The sequence below is a fragment of the Phoenix dactylifera genome, chromosome 3, assembly GCF_051530095.1.
Source record: "Phoenix dactylifera cultivar Ajwa chromosome 3, Ajwa_hap1_PhDact_Kaust_v1.1, whole genome shotgun sequence".
NCBI lineage: Eukaryota > Viridiplantae > Streptophyta > Magnoliopsida > Arecales > Arecaceae > Phoenix > Phoenix dactylifera.
Window position 1 is genome coordinate 50,413,213 of NC_143192.1, and position 17,693 is coordinate 50,430,905.

The 17,693-nt window shown below is 38.8% G+C and overlaps 2 protein-coding genes across 2 annotated transcripts; both read left to right on the plus strand.

Moving 5' to 3' along the window:
- Positions 1 to 6,201: 6,201 nt before the first annotated feature.
- On the plus strand, positions 6,202 to 11,512 carry LOC103714579 (envelope glycoprotein). The gene is made up of 2 exons (XM_039118758.3): positions 6,202 to 6,493; positions 10,665 to 11,512. Exons 1-2 carry the CDS (start codon positions 6,363 to 6,365, stop codon positions 11,125 to 11,127), a joined length of 594 nt encoding a protein of 197 aa, XP_038974686.3. The 5' UTR covers positions 6,202 to 6,362; the 3' UTR covers positions 11,128 to 11,512.
- Positions 11,513 to 14,061: 2,549 nt separating this feature from the next.
- Positions 14,062 to 15,920, plus strand: LOC103714578 (putative calcium-binding protein CML18). Its single transcript, XM_008801870.6, has one exon. The coding sequence runs from the start codon at positions 15,069 to 15,071 to the stop codon at positions 15,564 to 15,566; it is 498 nt and encodes a 165-aa protein (XP_008800092.3). The 5' UTR covers positions 14,062 to 15,068; the 3' UTR covers positions 15,567 to 15,920.
- Positions 15,921 to 17,693: the final 1,773 nt, after the last annotated feature.

Here is a 17,693-nt window from a genome sequence, read left to right on the forward strand (position 1 = left end):
TTGCGTTCTCAGAGAGCGTTGATCGGTGGATGGACGGTGGTGATGATGTGTTTGATATGGTAATTAATCATGCCTTGGAAAAGAAGTATCGCGCTCTCCAAAAAGGACACACACGCCATCTTTATCCCAAAGTTAAGGCGAAGACAGCGCAATTTCAACCGTAGGATGCCCTGAATCAGATGCCTTTTTGGAGGGATTATCTCGGATTAGCTACCGGGGACACAACAGCAATGCAACCAGAGTAACGCTATCACTGCAAGAGGAGATTAGTGAACTTTTTGGTGTATGGATAATAGATTCCATCTTTAGCAATTGCTTGATGGTTGTTAGTAACTAAGTACCTAGTTAATAAATTTTAATTAGATACTAGCCTCTTAAGTATAATCTAAAAAATGACTCGGACAAAATAGAGACACTCAGCACTTTAATCGATTGACAACATTCTAGTAAAGGTATGGTTTATGTTATTTTTTTTTTGCTAAAACGGATGATTCATATATTTTTAGTATTGATACATTTAATAAAATCAGAAGACAACAAGTTTCAAAGTATTTTAAGCAACTTTCCTTCTCTAACCCACATGATGCCTATAGAGTAACTGGCCCAGTATGGTCTATACTTTCATTTTACACCTTGTACTACTCAAAATGATTCAATCATCCAATGATCCAAGACAAAAGTGGATAATCGAAGTTTCCTGTGAATAATTTATATGGCACGCTACTCATTATATCCTCAAACGTAAGAGAAATCCACCAGGCTCAAGAAACCAAAATGGAGAAATATATGAAATCAATTCTTTGCTAAATTTTAGAAAAGACGTGGGGACAATGCTTAATTACGTGGGAAGGGCCTCCTTTTAATGTCAATGTGTACTTGTTTGCACACGCCTCTTATTTCTTGCTTTGGGCTCTCTGCAATCCCCAAGCACCCGAAAAATTTCATTTAGCTCCATCGTTCCGTCGCAAATAGTGCCATCACCTAGCTCAGCCAAATCTAAAGTGTGCATTCATGCCATGTTCTCACATAGTGTACCTTGTAAAGTTGTAATTGAAGTTTTGATTCACAGCTTCCTTATTTAGAAGATAGCCACGAGGAATCATGAAGTAGTATAGTGATGTGTTTTGGAAGGGCAGGAAAAGAAAAATATATATGAGAAGCAAACAAAGGGCAAGAAAAATATGATGAATTTATAAAATAATTCTCTAATTATGGTGAAAGGTTGATTTCCACTAATTGAGTTTAAGTTTCGTGAAAAGAACAGAAGATGAAAGGGAGAAATGTATCTTTCAAGAAAATCACTTTCAACAATGCAACACTCAATTAGGATGGCTATATAATTTGCGTTACCACGGATATTTCATGGATAGGTGCTAATTGCACCCTCTGAAATGTTGATATCGTATTGATAGATCCTGTCTTTTTAGGCGCACTAGTAGATAAACCATTGCACCAACTTCAATTTTGCTTGCATAACATTACTAAAAAAATGAGAAGAGCTATTAGGTATTCCACTGTATCAGTTACTTGAAATTTTTTGGGCCTACGTGGTTTAGGTGCGACAATTTAGAATCAACAATAATTTCTGAAACTTTTCATGACAAAGCAACCACTCCCTAGCATGACTCCTAAAATATTACAAACCATCATAAATTATTTCAAAAATTTAGTGCAAACGATGAGCAAGGTATTGAATTTGAATCATTGTCTTCTCTATTTTTATTTAAATCCTTTTATCAATCCCATCATTTTTGGTCAATGCCTTTTTTTTTTTCTTGTAAATACTTCTTTTTTTTTGAGGTGAGGGGGGAGGTTGGTGATTAGATCTTGGTCAAATGCACGAGGCCTATGTATCCATGATAAATAACCCGTTTATGGTATCGTTGAGTATACAGTGTTCTTCTATTGTTTGGTAAAAGTTGACTGCACTTTCATTGGTTGGAACAAGTCAACCACTGTTTAATTTCCAACATCCAAGAAAATTGTTCATCTCTTAGAGAACAAAAAAGAAGGCTTGTTCTTCAATAGGATGCAGCTGAGTATGAAAGCATGCTGTTAACACCTGGTTTATTTCAAGGAGTATAGAATAGTAAAATAAAATTTGCAAACTGAAAGGTGATGGCTGTGTTTGGTGATTAGTATGGGTCACCAAGAGTGCTTTCCTTTTTCTTATATTTCACACTTGGTGGATGGGTGATTTCTATCTCCTCTTGACCATGGCCTTATTTACCTAGAAAATTGCACACTTCCAGATCTTTGCCTAATAGCATTGATAGTTTTGAATATAAAATTCATAAAAAATATAGCTTCTCAATATAAATTTAGTATTGAAATTTTCCGCCGTATTAATGTAGAAGATTAACAATGTTAAATGGTACTTAAAATGATTGTTTATCAACATTGTCAGTCAAACAAGGAATATCCAATAAATTATGTTTCCAAAGGTCTATATATGCCAAAAAAATAAAATGAAATGAAATAAAAGAAGAGCAGCAAAGCTTTAGTTGGTCAATCAAGCTTGTTGGCTGGGGGGGGGGGGGATCCAAATCCAACTTGGGGTAGATCCATCTGAATATACTAACGAAAAGGACCAAGTCCACATGGTTGTGCCTCCCTTTTGTTTGGCATTTCTATTGGTTGAATGAAAGCATTGTCCGGAGACTAGCAGTAGTAATCCTTGATTCCATTGTTTTTTTTTTTTTTACTAAAATAGGTATTTCATACATCACAAGTACGGAGACACTCAATGAAATCAGCAAATAAGTCACGAAGTGCCCCGGGCATCGCCCTCTTTTCCACCCTTAGGGTTCCTTCGGAGTGGTTAGCCACATATGCTGTCACCCCGCTGTAATTTTCATTTATCAATCTGAAAAAAAGCTGTCACAATATTACTATAAGCCATCATCTGACCATGAATACTATTATAAAGATTTTATTTACACTAACATAAGAAATATATTTGATTATATACTTACAATCAGCTGTTTGTAAATTAATAACTTATGTCACTTGAGACATAGGTGCAATAGATCATCAGAGCTAATTTTAGGAAAATCTAGTAGGTCATGAATATTGGCTTTTGTTCCTTTGAAAGATTTAAATGGAGACCGATATGAAAAGCTGTGAATCCAACATCAGCATAGGGCCATGATATGTCGAAAATCCTACAATAACTCATTCTAATCTACAATTTTCTGCACATGCCCCTCCATAGGGCTCTTAACCATTCCATAAGACTTGATAATGTTTTGTGGAGATTTAGTTTGGAATTAATGGGATAGGCAAAATCCAATATATAATTTTAATATGGTTGGGCTCATATCCATGCGATTGTTGCCTAACACCTATTGATATGGTTGACGCACATATTCTTATAATGATAACTTTTTTCTATCACTTCGTCCAAAATTCATAGGCCCGTAAAATCTTTTTGCAGCTCGGCTCTCCGCATGGTAAATCTTTACTTTGACATAAAAACACTTCTTTTAATATTTCTTTTACTTTGTTTTTCTAGGGAGAGAAATAAGAGTATTGAATTGATAAAAACAATAGTATATCTATAAAATAATACGAATAAAAAAAAATAATCACATATATGTTTGGCAAAATCTTAGGACAACTATTAAAAAATGGCCTCTACAGTCATTATTAATATCAATCAAGATCTGGTTGTTATCGATTTTTTTCACACCTTAATGATCATACTACTTGGAAAAATTCAGCTAAGCTTATCAATACTTTACTAGACTAAATTAAATTAGAAATCCAAGTACTGGCTTAAATTTGATTCATATGCACCACTGCAATATAGCTTACATGATCCCTAATAACTGGAAGCTTACTGTAATTAAATTTTAAATATAAAATTGATTTGTGAGTTGCGACGTCAAATTAGGTGTTTGCATTAAGCAAGAAAATGAAGTACGAAGCAAAGAGTTCTCTATGAATTAAACCAACAAAATTCCAGGAGTTACCTAAACTAGAATACCAATCCTAACACCAAGTGAGAAAATTAACTATAGGTGCAAGTGCCATAAACATAACTTATCGAGCGAAAAGTGACGTTATCAATTGACTTCAAATTTCACACTATGCTTGTTACCTCAGAAAATAAAGAGTGCTAATCGATCTAAGAAGGGAGTTTGGGGGATTGAGCGAAAAGTGACGTTATCAATTGACTTCAAATTTCACACTATGCTTGTTACCTCAGAAAATAAAGAGTGCTAATCGATCTAAGAAGGGAGTTTGGGGGATTGAGTATAGAAACCAAAGCAATTGATTTTAGGACCGGGTTTGAGTCAAGTTTGAGTTAAACAAACACCAGCAGTAGGCTCTTGCCAATATTGTCATATAGTATGAAACATTTTAGGAATGACCAATTATAAATATATGGCTCATAAGAATGAAACTTAACCATATGATCCACTAGTTCAAGAAGGAACAAGGAGTCTCTGCAAATTTTAAAAGCCAAAGACCTAGCACCATGTCTAATTGATGAAGGCACTACAGAAAAAATATGAGTATGTCAAATATTTTTATATAGAAGTAATTTTCAAACAATATATCGCCATGCATCCGTTTGTGAACCAAGCAAACCGTTAAATTGTAGATGCCCATATCTTACACCTCCCCATCATCCTGCCATGGATACCTAGAAAAATATATGGATCTGCCGCAAAGGAATGGACAATAGATGAACCTAGTTATAGCCAAATAGATTTAGCTTGGCTCATAAATAGGTTTACTTGAGCTGTTACAAGTGTCAATATGGAAACCCATTCAAAAGCTTGACTCATAAAATATGCCAAGACCGAGACTTTGGGTTGCCAAAAGTAAGCAAGGGCTGAAAATCAACTTGGAAACAACTTGTCATATTCAATATCATGATTATAAATCTGAACATTCGTAACTAAGCTTTGCTTGGGATTAAAAATTACCCAAGCCTGAAATACATGCCTCAATATTGCTGTTGCTCCAAGTTCAAATGAGTTAGCCTATTAGAATCCATTGATTGATTGATTGATTATGCCAAACTTAGTCGGTCTTATCAAACTTTATCTTGATTGATTTATGATTGATTGTGCCAAACTTCGTCAGCCTCCTAGTACTATATAAAGGCTATTTCTGTACATTGTAATTGATAGATAGAAATACAATTCTCTTCTCTCATTTTTCTTTTTCAATGTAACCAATCACAAAAGTTTACAATACATGCCCTGATACAAAAAAACTAAAAATAGGCTCATGGATGGGCCTGAGCAAAAATATAACATGCCCAATCTGAAAATGAGGCCAAGCCTGGAAATATTAACAAATAGTCTGGACCGGCTCAGCCCGGCACCAAATGACTACATGTTCAGGGTTGGACCAAGCCTGGATAAAATATTATAGACCCGATGTCCCGGCCAGGCTAGTCTTGGACATAAGAATCGGACTTAATTTTTACTGTAGAGCCCGGCCCGGCCCGACGTTGGATCACCTCCATAATTCCAAGCACCATGTCCCGAGCAGGAGACCTTTCTAAAACTCCCAGTGCCCACAAAATACAAGAAGATAATCCCATGTTGCGCTGCTGGTTTTACATTCTGGCCCATTTGGTTCGTGGGAAAAGAAGGAGGAAAAAATGTGGTCAATGGAAAAGTAATGAGATTCCTCTTGTTTGGTTGGAGTTTTCAAAGGAGAGAGACAAAAAAGTTGTATTCTTATGGAAATATAATTCCCATATTTCATGGGAAAGTAACTTTCCCATGTTTTGGCAGGAATCACTCAATTTTTATTTTTTCTCAAAAAAGCCCTTCAGCATTAAAGAAGCATTAAAGAGGCATTAAAAATCTAATTTTTATTAAGGGCATAATAGAAATTATGCATAACTTTCTTAGGAAAGTGGAGGATCAACCAAACATAAGCACTTTAAAATTTTATCACTTTTCTATGGTCAACCAAACATGCCAAAAGTACTTTCGTAGGCATCCTCTTCTTAAGACTTTGTTTTTCAGAAATCATATTTCTAGAAGGAAAAATGCTTCCCGCGAACCAAACGAGCCCTCTACTCTTCTACTAATCAACAAAATCCTACCTTTCTTCATGTTCGGGTTGCATCTTTCACGCAAAAGAATAATTTATATTCTTTCACGGCGTCGCCCGTTGGATCACATCTCGGCATCTCAAAAGTGACTATGACGCGATCCAACGGTCCCTTCACGGGAAGGAAAGTGAATCCTTCTTCGCCTCGGCTCGTGTCGGTCCATCGCCGCCAGCTCCCGGCTTCCGCTCCAAGAAAAGAGCTCTCTCTAATAATCCTTATTAATCTAACGGACAGGAAGAAGGAGCCGAGTGGGAGCGAGCGAAAGAGGGAGGGGAAGATGGTTTTGTGGGAGATAACGCTGGGAACCGCCTATTTCTTAGGGCTGAGGCGAACCTACAAGCTTGCCCTTAGGATTCAGCGGCGCATCGTCGGCCCCAATCACCCCAAGATCCGCCAATTCCTTCACAGGTAACCCCCCGCCTCTTCTCCCTTCGATCCGTCTTCTCTTGTGTTATCGTCTTGGTTTCTTTCTTGTATATACTTGTTTTTGTCAACCACGGATGGTAGTGGCATTGTTGTTAGAATCTCATGGCTTCATGTTCGTAAAAGTGAGATTCCATCACCATAGCTTCTCTCGGATTTTTTCTGGTCGTTTTTTTTTTGTTGAAATCACTTATTTGGTTAATACCCTAAATAACAAAAGAATATTCTTGAGGCCACTCGTTGTTTTCTTTTCCCCCAATCACCATTACAAACTTCGCTTCTGATGTGCGACGCGATCGATGTGGTATAGTAGCTTTGATATAATCTTTATTGCATTAAGTTGATCTTTTACTCAACCAAACGTAGCGGGGCTTTGGGAACATATTCAAGGGGAAAGATATGGGTTATGGTTGGGTTAATTGAGGTAGATGGATCATTATCTTCAAGAAGATGAGTTCTTGTTGCCATCTTGAGAGATGATGGAGGAAATATGCTTGGCGCAATAGTTCATTAAAAGGGACGGAGCTATCTTTCGAGGATGTCGTAAGTTGGTTAATAATCACTTTTAAGGTTGATTAGCTTTGTGAACAAGAATTCGTTTCTTCATTCTTCATAGCAAATCCAAACTCCCTGTCTTCAAACAATCCAGAATTCTAATAATGAACTAACAGATCTCAAACTAGATAGCTGATTTGTGGTAGGTGATGGTTGCACCATGGAGTCTTAAATTCACATTTGGTGGAAGTTTTGGCAATAGAAGCTTAGAGAAGATAAGATGAAACTTACAAAGATGAGGAATTATAGATGAATAAATGGTAAAACAAGGATTGTTCTTGATAAGGAACTTACTCATTTTTGCATTTCAAGGGGAAAAAAGAGAGAAGGGGTGGGGTGGGAGAATCTGCAAACAGAATATGGAGGAATTGACACTGATAGAGGTTGCATCCCTTTATAGGAATATGAAAAATGGTCTTACTAGCCATTATAATTTTATATACCTTCTCTTATATTTCAGAGGCATGCAATAATACACTACATCCTAGAAAGAAATGTCTTGTTCCTTTCCTCTGCAATAATCTGTACTAGCATATAACCTGCACAATGTGCTGGTACAATTTTTTTCTTTTCTTCCAACTGTTGTTGAAATGCAATACAACAATGCAACAAATTATAATAAATAGAAGGCTTTAATAGCTGATTTTTTGTGTCACATTACATAATAAACTTCAATGATTGTCGAGCAAAATCTTTCATCATTATTAGCGTTGTCATTAATACAGGCATCCAAATGACAATGGAGAAGAACTTAGCACAACTTGCATGCAAGAACTCCTATCATTAATATTGCAATCATCAATATCAGCCCTTTCACGATACATCATGCGTATGGTTCTTCTCCTCTTTTTTTTCCAACTATTGTTGAAATGTAATGTAATGATATAATGAGTTATATTAAAAAGAAGGTTTTAATAGCCAAATTTTTGTTACATATTAAGTAATGAACTTTAATGACTACCGAGCAGAAACTCCCGTCATTAATAGCAGTGTTATTAATATTGGTGTCCATATGATGAATAGAGAATTTTGCATAAACTAAGCTTGCATGCTAAGACTCCCGTCATTAATATCACAATCATCAATATTGGCTCTCATGGGATGGAGTATGGTTCCTTTCTCCCTTGTTCCAACTATTTATGAAATGTAATATGGCAATGCAATAAATTATAATGCATAAAAAGCTTCAATAGCCAAATTTCTATTGTATAATAAACTTTGATGATGGCCGAGCACATTAATACGACCATTAATATCTGTTGCATATTAAGCAAGGAATTTTAATAATGGCCGATCACATTAATATTTCCATCATTAATACCAACATTCATATGAAAAATGGAGAGCTTTGCATAAGCTTAGCCTTCATTTTAGATACATAGAAGAAATAAGTCATTAAATATGGCCGAGCCCCTTGTTTTTTAATTATTGTTAGCATCACAATGTGTAATTATTGTAATATACATTTTTTAACAAAACTTATCTTCTATAACTTTCCTTCATGTTTCAGCCTAGTCCTTAATTTATTCACTTAGCATCTTAATTTATTCACTTAGCATCTTACCAATACAATATCATCTTCAAATAATTTATCATAATAACATATATATCAAAACATTTCCTTATTTCTTGAAACTAGTTGGGGCACACGAAGAGATAGATAATATTTTTAGAACTCATTCTACTTCTATAATTGTTTTGTTTGTCATATCCAATTACCCTTAAGGATGCCTATACTAATTTTCTTCTTTGTCCTTCACCACATGTTTCCCCTTAAATATCTCCCTCCCTTGGGCTTCTTACTTGGAGCTAATTACCTTAGCTTCTAACTGCTTGTATTCTCTCTCCCTTGATGTTCATCTTGGCCTATGGTTGGCCAATTTTACTATCTTTTTTTGAAGCGCTCCTACTCTCCTCCCCATCCTCCTTTTTTTTAAAAAAAAATTGATTTTATATGTATTCCATTTGCATGCTGGGCAACTGCTACCCTCCATCTAATTCATTCAGACAAAGTCTTCTAAGCATTGGGTTTTTTCGCCATAAAAGAGCGGTTAGAACCCATCAGCCAATTTATTAAAAAAAAAGCAAGAGGAGGCAGGATTGAGTTTTAATTAAGAATAAGGGCATGTGTGGATTTGTTATATTCATAAGATTTTCAGCCTAATCATCCAAACAGGCCCTAAGTTGGCTCATTAATCATCAAGCGGAAAAATGTGCTTTCCCTCTTCAAAATGGATATATAACTTATCATAATTGTCCTTCTACATAATTTACATGTAGACTTTACCATGTAGAGTACCTTTTGTTGGAAATATAAAATGGTTGTATGTTAGCCGATTTTCTTCAGATCATTTTGTATTGTCTACAAGAATTGCAAGTCATACCCACTAAGTAAGATGTGTTTTCCTAACAAACTTTAGTTATGTCTTGGTAGTTATTAAGTAGATTGCTACTGCAAAATTTCATATTTAGGTGGGCCTACTAGTCTGGCTCGTGTTCTAGTTGGTCCTGGTTGGTTTTCCATTTGTTTGATCTTCAAGAGTGATATATCTCCGTATTTGTTAGCCACATAACCTTGTGAATAGATCTTCACATATATTGAGTATGTTTATTACTCCATCCACATGAATTGCACATGCCTCAAAATACAATATGACATCAACTCTCAGGGGCACTCTCTCTTAAGTTAAAAGGTTAAATTTTGTCAAACTACGTCAATGATACATCTCCAAGGAATACTATCCCAAATTAGTTTTTCCTATTATTCATGTGTCAATAATTTATAGATAAAGTACTGGAGGAGGCAAAGCCTTTGTACATTATTTGTTATCTCACCTGTTTTATTGCCTTGTCCTATTGGATGATATTGTGCTTATCGAGTAGTCTGACTCCAACTCATATAACATGTGCACAAGACAAGTTTTAAGTAGCAACATTAGATGCATGCGTCAAATATACTAATGAATTATCAAAACAAATCAATCTTCATATTGTGCATGATAAACACAGATAGACATAAAATAACATTTTTATGTCTTTTTTCCTATGATGTTCCATCAGTAGCTTGAGGTTTTTGTATTGATACGCCCAATGTCATTTCTGGCATCAAACTAAATGTTTTGCATAATATATTTGCATAAATAAAGCTACTAAGCTTGGAGAACTGACCAGTTTGAGAAAACTAATGGGAATGGTTTTCTCAAGAATAGGTTCCCCTCAACCAACAAAATTTGCTTTTAGTAATAAGTCATTTTTCAAAGAAAACAGGCAGTGCTACCATTCATTATATTTTTTTCCCCTTTCTTTTCCCTTGGACTTGATATTTCTGTTTTTCGTTGTCACTAAATGCCTTGAACCAAGTTCTTTGCAACAAACTGAATCATGAAGCTTTTCTGTAAAGAATCTTTCTTATTTGCTGGCTTGATTGTGTATGAAACATGTAAAGATAATGGATGCATTAGTGGTAAAATAAGCTGCCATTTGCTATGATTGGGTCAGTCAATCTGCTATAGTATTATGCTGATATTAGGTGACTTTGACCTACAAATTTTCATTCCTCTAAGCTGCTTACAAGCTTCCATATCATCTTACCTTTGTGCAGGCGCACACGCAGTGTTTTTGATGTGGCAGTCAGAGTTCACCAAAGCACACAGCACAGACCCATAGAAGTTGGAAGGAATTTTGGGAACTGGATTCTACGGTGGCTAGACCGTGTGAAATCATCAGCGCAGATCCGTGCCCAACCAACAAGGCTACTAACCTGTAGTAACCACATCCCCAAGAATGTAGCAAGCTCTGGCCATGCTTTTAGATACCAGAGGCCCATATTTCACAGTAAATATCAGGAGAGGAAAGTCCGTTCTTTTTTCGCCCCTTGGAACATTCACCTTAGATCCTTCCCAACTATAGCCATGATGATGCAGCCTCTGCGACCTGCTGGCATGAATGGCCAGTATAGGCATGCATCTCATTATATGCCTAGCTCATCAGCATTGGACTACAGAATAGATCGAGTTCAGAGCATTTTCCGCAAGGATATTGCCCAGTGGATGCTGCGTAACTAAATGTGCAGCTACAGGTTTTGCTGCCAATTATCTACTTTGTTGTTATATCTATATCTCCTCTGATCAGATGTTCGAGTTATTCTAAATATGAAATATTTTTGTAATACTGGAAGATCTCTGATGGATAATGCTGAAAGTCTGGATAGCCTGCATGATCATTTAATTCATGCAGTTTGAAGAACCTGAATACAACTTTTGAATCTAGGAAGTCTTTGGATGGTTGTTTTAGGACATCCGTTTAAATTGATGCCACAAATAGGCCATCTCGCAAAGATATGTGATTCGTTACGGAGATGGTTGGTCTGTAATGCTGTAGACTTCCATGGCTGTTGGTAGACCTTGTATCTATAAACTTTAATTCTCTGCGTGCTTTTCTTATAGTAAATATGGACAGCTTGCCATCACCTCATGGCTGCACTCTCTGCACTTTGGCTTCTTTCTAATGGCTAAAAGAGTGTTTTGAGGCTGACCTAGGATGAAATCTCATGGAAGACTTGTGAGCTAATGCTTAGCACCAAATGTTTGTTTTGCTTACCATGTTGTTCTACCATGCGGAGGAACTTGAATTTTAGCTATAATATTTTCAAACAAGTCAAGATGGGAACTTAATTTGGTGGTTGGCACTGGCAGGCAATAAATTTGAAACTAGAAACTCATTCGGGAGTCTGGCTACCATTGGGTTGTACAAAGACTTGTTTTGTTTTTCCCTGCGTAGAAATAAACTTTGCGAGTTCTATTTTTTGTATGGTCTTCTTGTTGGCAATAATAGTAATAAGAAATTAAAACTTACTATGCTTCTAGGAACAAGAGTCCTCTGGTGCACGCATTAGAAAATATTGTATGCGTCAAACTTTCTATTTGGCCATTTTTTTTTCTAGTGTCCATCTTAAAAAAAAATCCAACTACTAACAGGATCTGTCAGTCTCGTAATTTAAAAAGTTCCCAGGCCTGGCTCGATTTTTTGGTCGGGCTGCTTTTTCTGCCTAGGCCCGACCCTTGGGCTTTTTTTTTAATGCCCAAGTCCGAAAAATTTCGGGCCGGGCTGGGCGGGTTGGGCGGGCCAGAAGGCCCGTGATCAGCTCTATTTGAATGACTATTTGGATGGGTGTGTATCATTTAGCCATGTACTATATACTAGTGAACATTGTGTTTTGGAAACTGTTTCTGGTGGTCCAAACCGAGAACGATTGGCACAGCGGTGTGAACGGGGTTCCGTTTGAGTTGCCTTGGTTGGTGTTGATTGCGCTCCACCTTCCACCGGGAAACCTGCAAGCAAGCCTCGCACCACCACTGGGGCAGTGGGGGCCCTCCGACGATCAAGTCAGAGGAGATTGGAGGAGAAGGAGAGATAATAGTAGCAAGTAAGAGAATGCTCTAGAAGTTCTCGCTTACCCCCCCTCCTCCCCCCAGCCGCATATATACCAGGCTGGGGGGTCTTTCAGGGGGGTTCGTCATCGTGGGGCACGATGGAGCTGCCACTGACACGGCCGTTACAGGGCGTCGTGGGGCAGCGCTGGGTACGGCCATGACAGGGCGTAGTGGAGCTCCGCCTTGTACGGCTGTTACAGGGGATCGTGGAGCAGCGCCAGATACAACCGTTGCAGGGAGTAGTGGAGCAGGAGGCTGCGGCGTGCCTCTGGGGAATAGCCTGTCGTTGTCGAGAGATGTCCGACTCGGGGTCGGGCTGCGGAGATGAAGATGTCCGACTCGGGGTCGGATTGCTGGATCAAGGGGCAGCCGACTCGGGGTCGGGCTGCGGAGCCGAAGATGTCCGACTCGGGGTCGGATTGCTGGATCAAGGGGCTGCCGACTCGGGGTCGGGCTGCGGAGCCGAAGATGTCCGACTCGGGGTCGGATTGCTGGATCAAGGGGCAGCCGACTCGGGGTCGGGCTGCGGAGCCGAAGATGTCCGACTCGGGGTCGGATTGCTGGATCAAGGGGCTGCCGACTCGGGGTCGGGCTGCGGAGCCGAAGATGTCCGACTCGGGGTCGGATTGCTGGATCAAGGAGCTGCCGTAGTCTTCCTGGGCGCGCGTGCCGGTCACGTGGGGCATGGTGGCTAAGTTCCCCCGTAACAGAAACTATATATCAATTTACCTAGAGCTATATATTGGGCAACTGTTGGGTGTGTATCAAGGAAACGATATATATTTGGAAGCCGATGAATATGTCACTTGATTATATACTGTGTACTAGTGAACATCATGTTCTGAATGACTAGTCGATTTATCTAAATATGTGTATTAGGATGTTGGATGACTATTTTGTTAAGTTTGTATTATCAGGTCATGTAGTGTATACTAATGAACATCATATTATGAAAATCATATACCGATTTATCCAAATATGTGTATTGACATGCTGGATAATTTTTCTGCTAGGTACGCATCACTTAGCTATATAGTGTGTACTAGTAAACATTGTTTTGGAAACTATACATCCATTTACTTGCAGGTATATATTAGGATGCTTGATGACTATTTTGCTATGTGTATATTACCTAACCATGTATTGTGCGTTGGTGAATACTGTATTCTAGATGCCTTCATGAAAAAGAAGATTCACAGGAGGGCAAAAAGCTTGGAGATGGGGAGAAAAACCTTGCAAAGAAGAAGAGAGAATACAACTTTCTTCATGTGTGATTTCTTTCCTTTTTTTTTTTTTTTTTTAAATCACAAGGCTGACAGATTCCATAAGCAGAAAGAATTTTATTGTAATTTAATGTTTGGATTTTCTCTTTAAGATGGCGCTAAAGAAAATATGGCAAGATAGGGAGCTTACCCCATACAATATTCTCCCGTGCATGCACCAATGAATTTTTTTCCTCCATATATTAGAATGCTATTTATAAACTCCATTGCATTGATTATTTAAAAAAAGGAGAAAAAATAAAAGGAATCTCTGTTGATTGAGTGCTATAATTAACCTCTCTGCTCCTACCTGTGTATATATGGTATCTCAGTAATGCCATCACCGTTCTTACCACGTTTCATTGAAATGGTCATCCAGCTCCAGCCAATGCAGGAAGATCCAAATTTGGCTCCCAGATAAAAATTTTGAATCTTGGACATCTTATCCCAATTTGCTCTTTCCTGTTGGAGACTGCCAGCCGTGCAGTTACCCACTTACCATCCGGGATGTAGACCATAACTCAATCTTGAAACATCAAGCGATTCCCCGAGATCGGACGGCTGGGAACAGCCGAGCCGCCGGCCAGCGCAGCTCAGGGCGGCGAGGATTGCGGAGTTCTCCATAGCGGATGATGGAGTCCACCGTGGCGGTGGCGACGCGCCGCTCTTTCTTTCGCCGTACCTTTTTTTTTAGAAAAAGAAATTATTAATTAGAGAGATGAGTTGGGAGGACTGATTTATTTTTCCCGATTTTCGTTCTTTTTTTTTTTTTGGTTCTATACTTGAGGAGGCTGATGCCGACCGATTCCATTGAAAGGGAAAGGAGGCCGAATCCCAAACCAAACCCAAGTTTTCTTGTGCTTCCCTTCGATCCGATCCCCTCCTCCACGAGGCGCTCGCAATCCGGCGCGAGATCCAGAGACCTCGGGCTCCCACTCCAGATCCGCCAAAAGGGGCGCGGATTCCCGAAGGCGGGGAAGAGAGATCGGGAGCCGAGGCGGACCCGATCAGCATCCCTGTCCACTCAAAATTCGGACGAAATCCACTGGATTTCGATCATCTGATTGGATCCCAGATCCAAAGAAAATCGAATCTTGGTAGGCCGCAAAAGCAAATGCGGTCGATTTCTTAAAGATATCGATTCCTATCGAGTGCGAGAAGATCAGGAATTCGATTCATTTGTATTGAGAGTTAGGAGAAGAATGAGTAGAATTTCTCAGTTTCGGCTCCTCTGAGAGGCGATCTGAGAAAACGCGGTTCAAGAATCGGAGACAAGGAAGAGGAGGAGGTCGAAGCCCAATTCTATCCAAGATGAGCGGCGGCAAAGAGGATGCGGTGAAGCTGGACGACGAGCAGCTGGCGGAGCTTCGGGAGATCTTCCGGTCGTTCGACCGGAACAACGACGGCAGCGTCACCCAGCTGGAGCTCGGCTCCCTTCTCCGGTCTCTGGGTCTCAAGCCCAGCCCCGATCAGCTGGAGGCTTTGATCCAGAAGGCGGACACCAACAACAATGGCCTGGTGGAGTTCTCCGAGTTCGTGGCTCTCGTCGCGCCGGAGCTTCTCCGGGCCAAGTCCCCCTACACGGAGGAGCAGCTCCGCCAGCTTTTCAAGATGTTCGACCGGGACGGCAACGGCTTCATCACCGCCGCCGAGCTCGCCCACTCCATGGCCAAACTCGGCCACGCCCTGACGGCCGAGGAGCTCACCGGGATGATAAAGGAGGCCGACACCGACGGCGACGGCCGGATCAGCTTCCAGGAGTTCTCCCAGGCCATCATCTCCGCCGCCTTTGACAATTCGTGGGCTTGATCCTCTAACTTCTTCTTCCGGCAGGCCTCCTCGCCTCTAGATCGTTCATGCTCTGTTTCGCTTTTCCTCTCTATGTATGCATGGAAAACGGAGTTCGATTGCGTGGTTGTTGAATGAGAATTTTGGAGTGAAATCTGTGAGGATGGCCAGTGGTGTTGAATTGCTCCGACCTGGTGTATATGGAGACGGGCATTTTTTTTTCTTAATTCTTTCAGATTTTTACATTTGAAAAGATTGCATCTTTCATGCAAATGCTTGTGATTTGGGGTTTTGATTTCCAGTTTGTGAGAATGAAAAATAATCTGAAAGAGCAGATTAGCAGAACTATAGAAAATTTTGAGTTGGCATGCAATATTTACGATGTAATTGGAATGCTTTTACGGGTCTAGGGAGCTTAATTGACAGGTGCAGATCTGTCTGTCATCAAAATTAGCATGTGATTGCTTTGTTGCGGGTGGGTCTGTCTATTTCTTGCCAATAGGTGGAAGAAAAAAAAAATAGGGTTGGTTACCCTTAATCTCACAAATCCTGAAAGTTCGGAAAAATGATTGTAAAAAAAAAAAAAATATATAGTATTTGGTTAGTGAAAAATTACTCCAAAAAATGATACTAGAGAAATATTACTAGTTTTTGTTGAACATAATTTTATATAGAAATATTAGCAAATTTTTAGCAATACTTTTGAATAAACAATTCAAGTAATGGTATTTTCTTAAAATTCATTTGTTGGCTGTTTATGGCCCACTTACATGAAAGATATCAATATGAATCATTTCAAATATTGAATTAAACATATATTAGAAAATATATTTCCTATTCTAAATATTTTTTAGTATATTTTTTGGTATATTAAGAAATATACTAATTATAAATTTTATAAGATCTATGCTGTAATGGTTGGTATTGAAATAGTTGTAAAGTTAATGTCACACCCTAGTTGAAGTCCAAAGCTCTCGCTTTGATATGCTCATAGTTTGGGTGTCCTTTTTTCTGTAACAGAGCTGACTGTGAGGGATTTATCTGTGACATGCTAAGCCAGGAGATTCTTTTCCTACTTTAGCTAGCCTCCTGACATTTAGATGTTATATAGAAATGCCTTGGTGCTCATTTAATATTACTCTATCTGTTCATGCTTGTACCCTTTTCACCATGAATCCATTCAAATTATTGATTGTCGTTTGACAAATTCGGTCATTTTTCTGTGACTTCTTTGCACCATTCTCCAATTCGGATATAAATAGTATACTCCCAAACAGGTTACTTTGTTGTGAGAAGATTTAGATATCTTAGTGTTCTCATCTTTTCATTTCCTCCGTGCATATTATAACACAGCTGGTTTCACGGACTAAAATCTAATAGTTTTTCTGTTCCTAAGCAGCCCATCGAGGCTCCCACAATTGCAGAATTTGGGAATGATTAATACATGCAGCCTTAATTCCACTTGTGTGAAAGCTGTTTTCATGTTTCGAATCTGTGACCTCCATTTATAATGGAGCTGATGCATCAAGGCTCACCCCCTTATAGTATTTTCCTGATCCTAAATTTGAATGATGCCATTAAAAGCCACAAATCTTATCTCGCAAAAGATGCATGATTGTAATGCTGCATTCAAAATTAAAAGCCTAGTTGCATGTATTATTTGCATTTCATTGGATGTACAATTTATTTAAAATGGACAAGAAATGTTTACAGATCTTTCTCTTATAGAAGGTACAACAAACACTCTGAAATTGGTCAGGATTTTATCGGTAATTTAAACGCATTTCAGAGAACATTTTAAGCAACGCAAATCTTATGCTGGTGGAATGTTCATCGGCACCAAAGATAGAAACCAAAGATAGTAAGCTTCACTGAGGAATGAGGACATGGGCAAAGAAACATTGGTAGAAACAAGGCAGCTTATCAGAACCAATCTGTTTTGAAGTCTCACCATGGAAGATTTATGCCCGAGGCATGCTGCACAAATATGAAAGCTAGTGAGAAGCTGAACACTTGAGCATCTAGCTGTGTTTTTCTCTTCATTTTTCAAATAGTTGGGGAGGTCATAGGTCAGGGATAGTCGAAGATATTGACACTTGAAGGTTGACCCCCTGACCTCTCTTTGAAAGCGAGGACTGTGCTAATGCT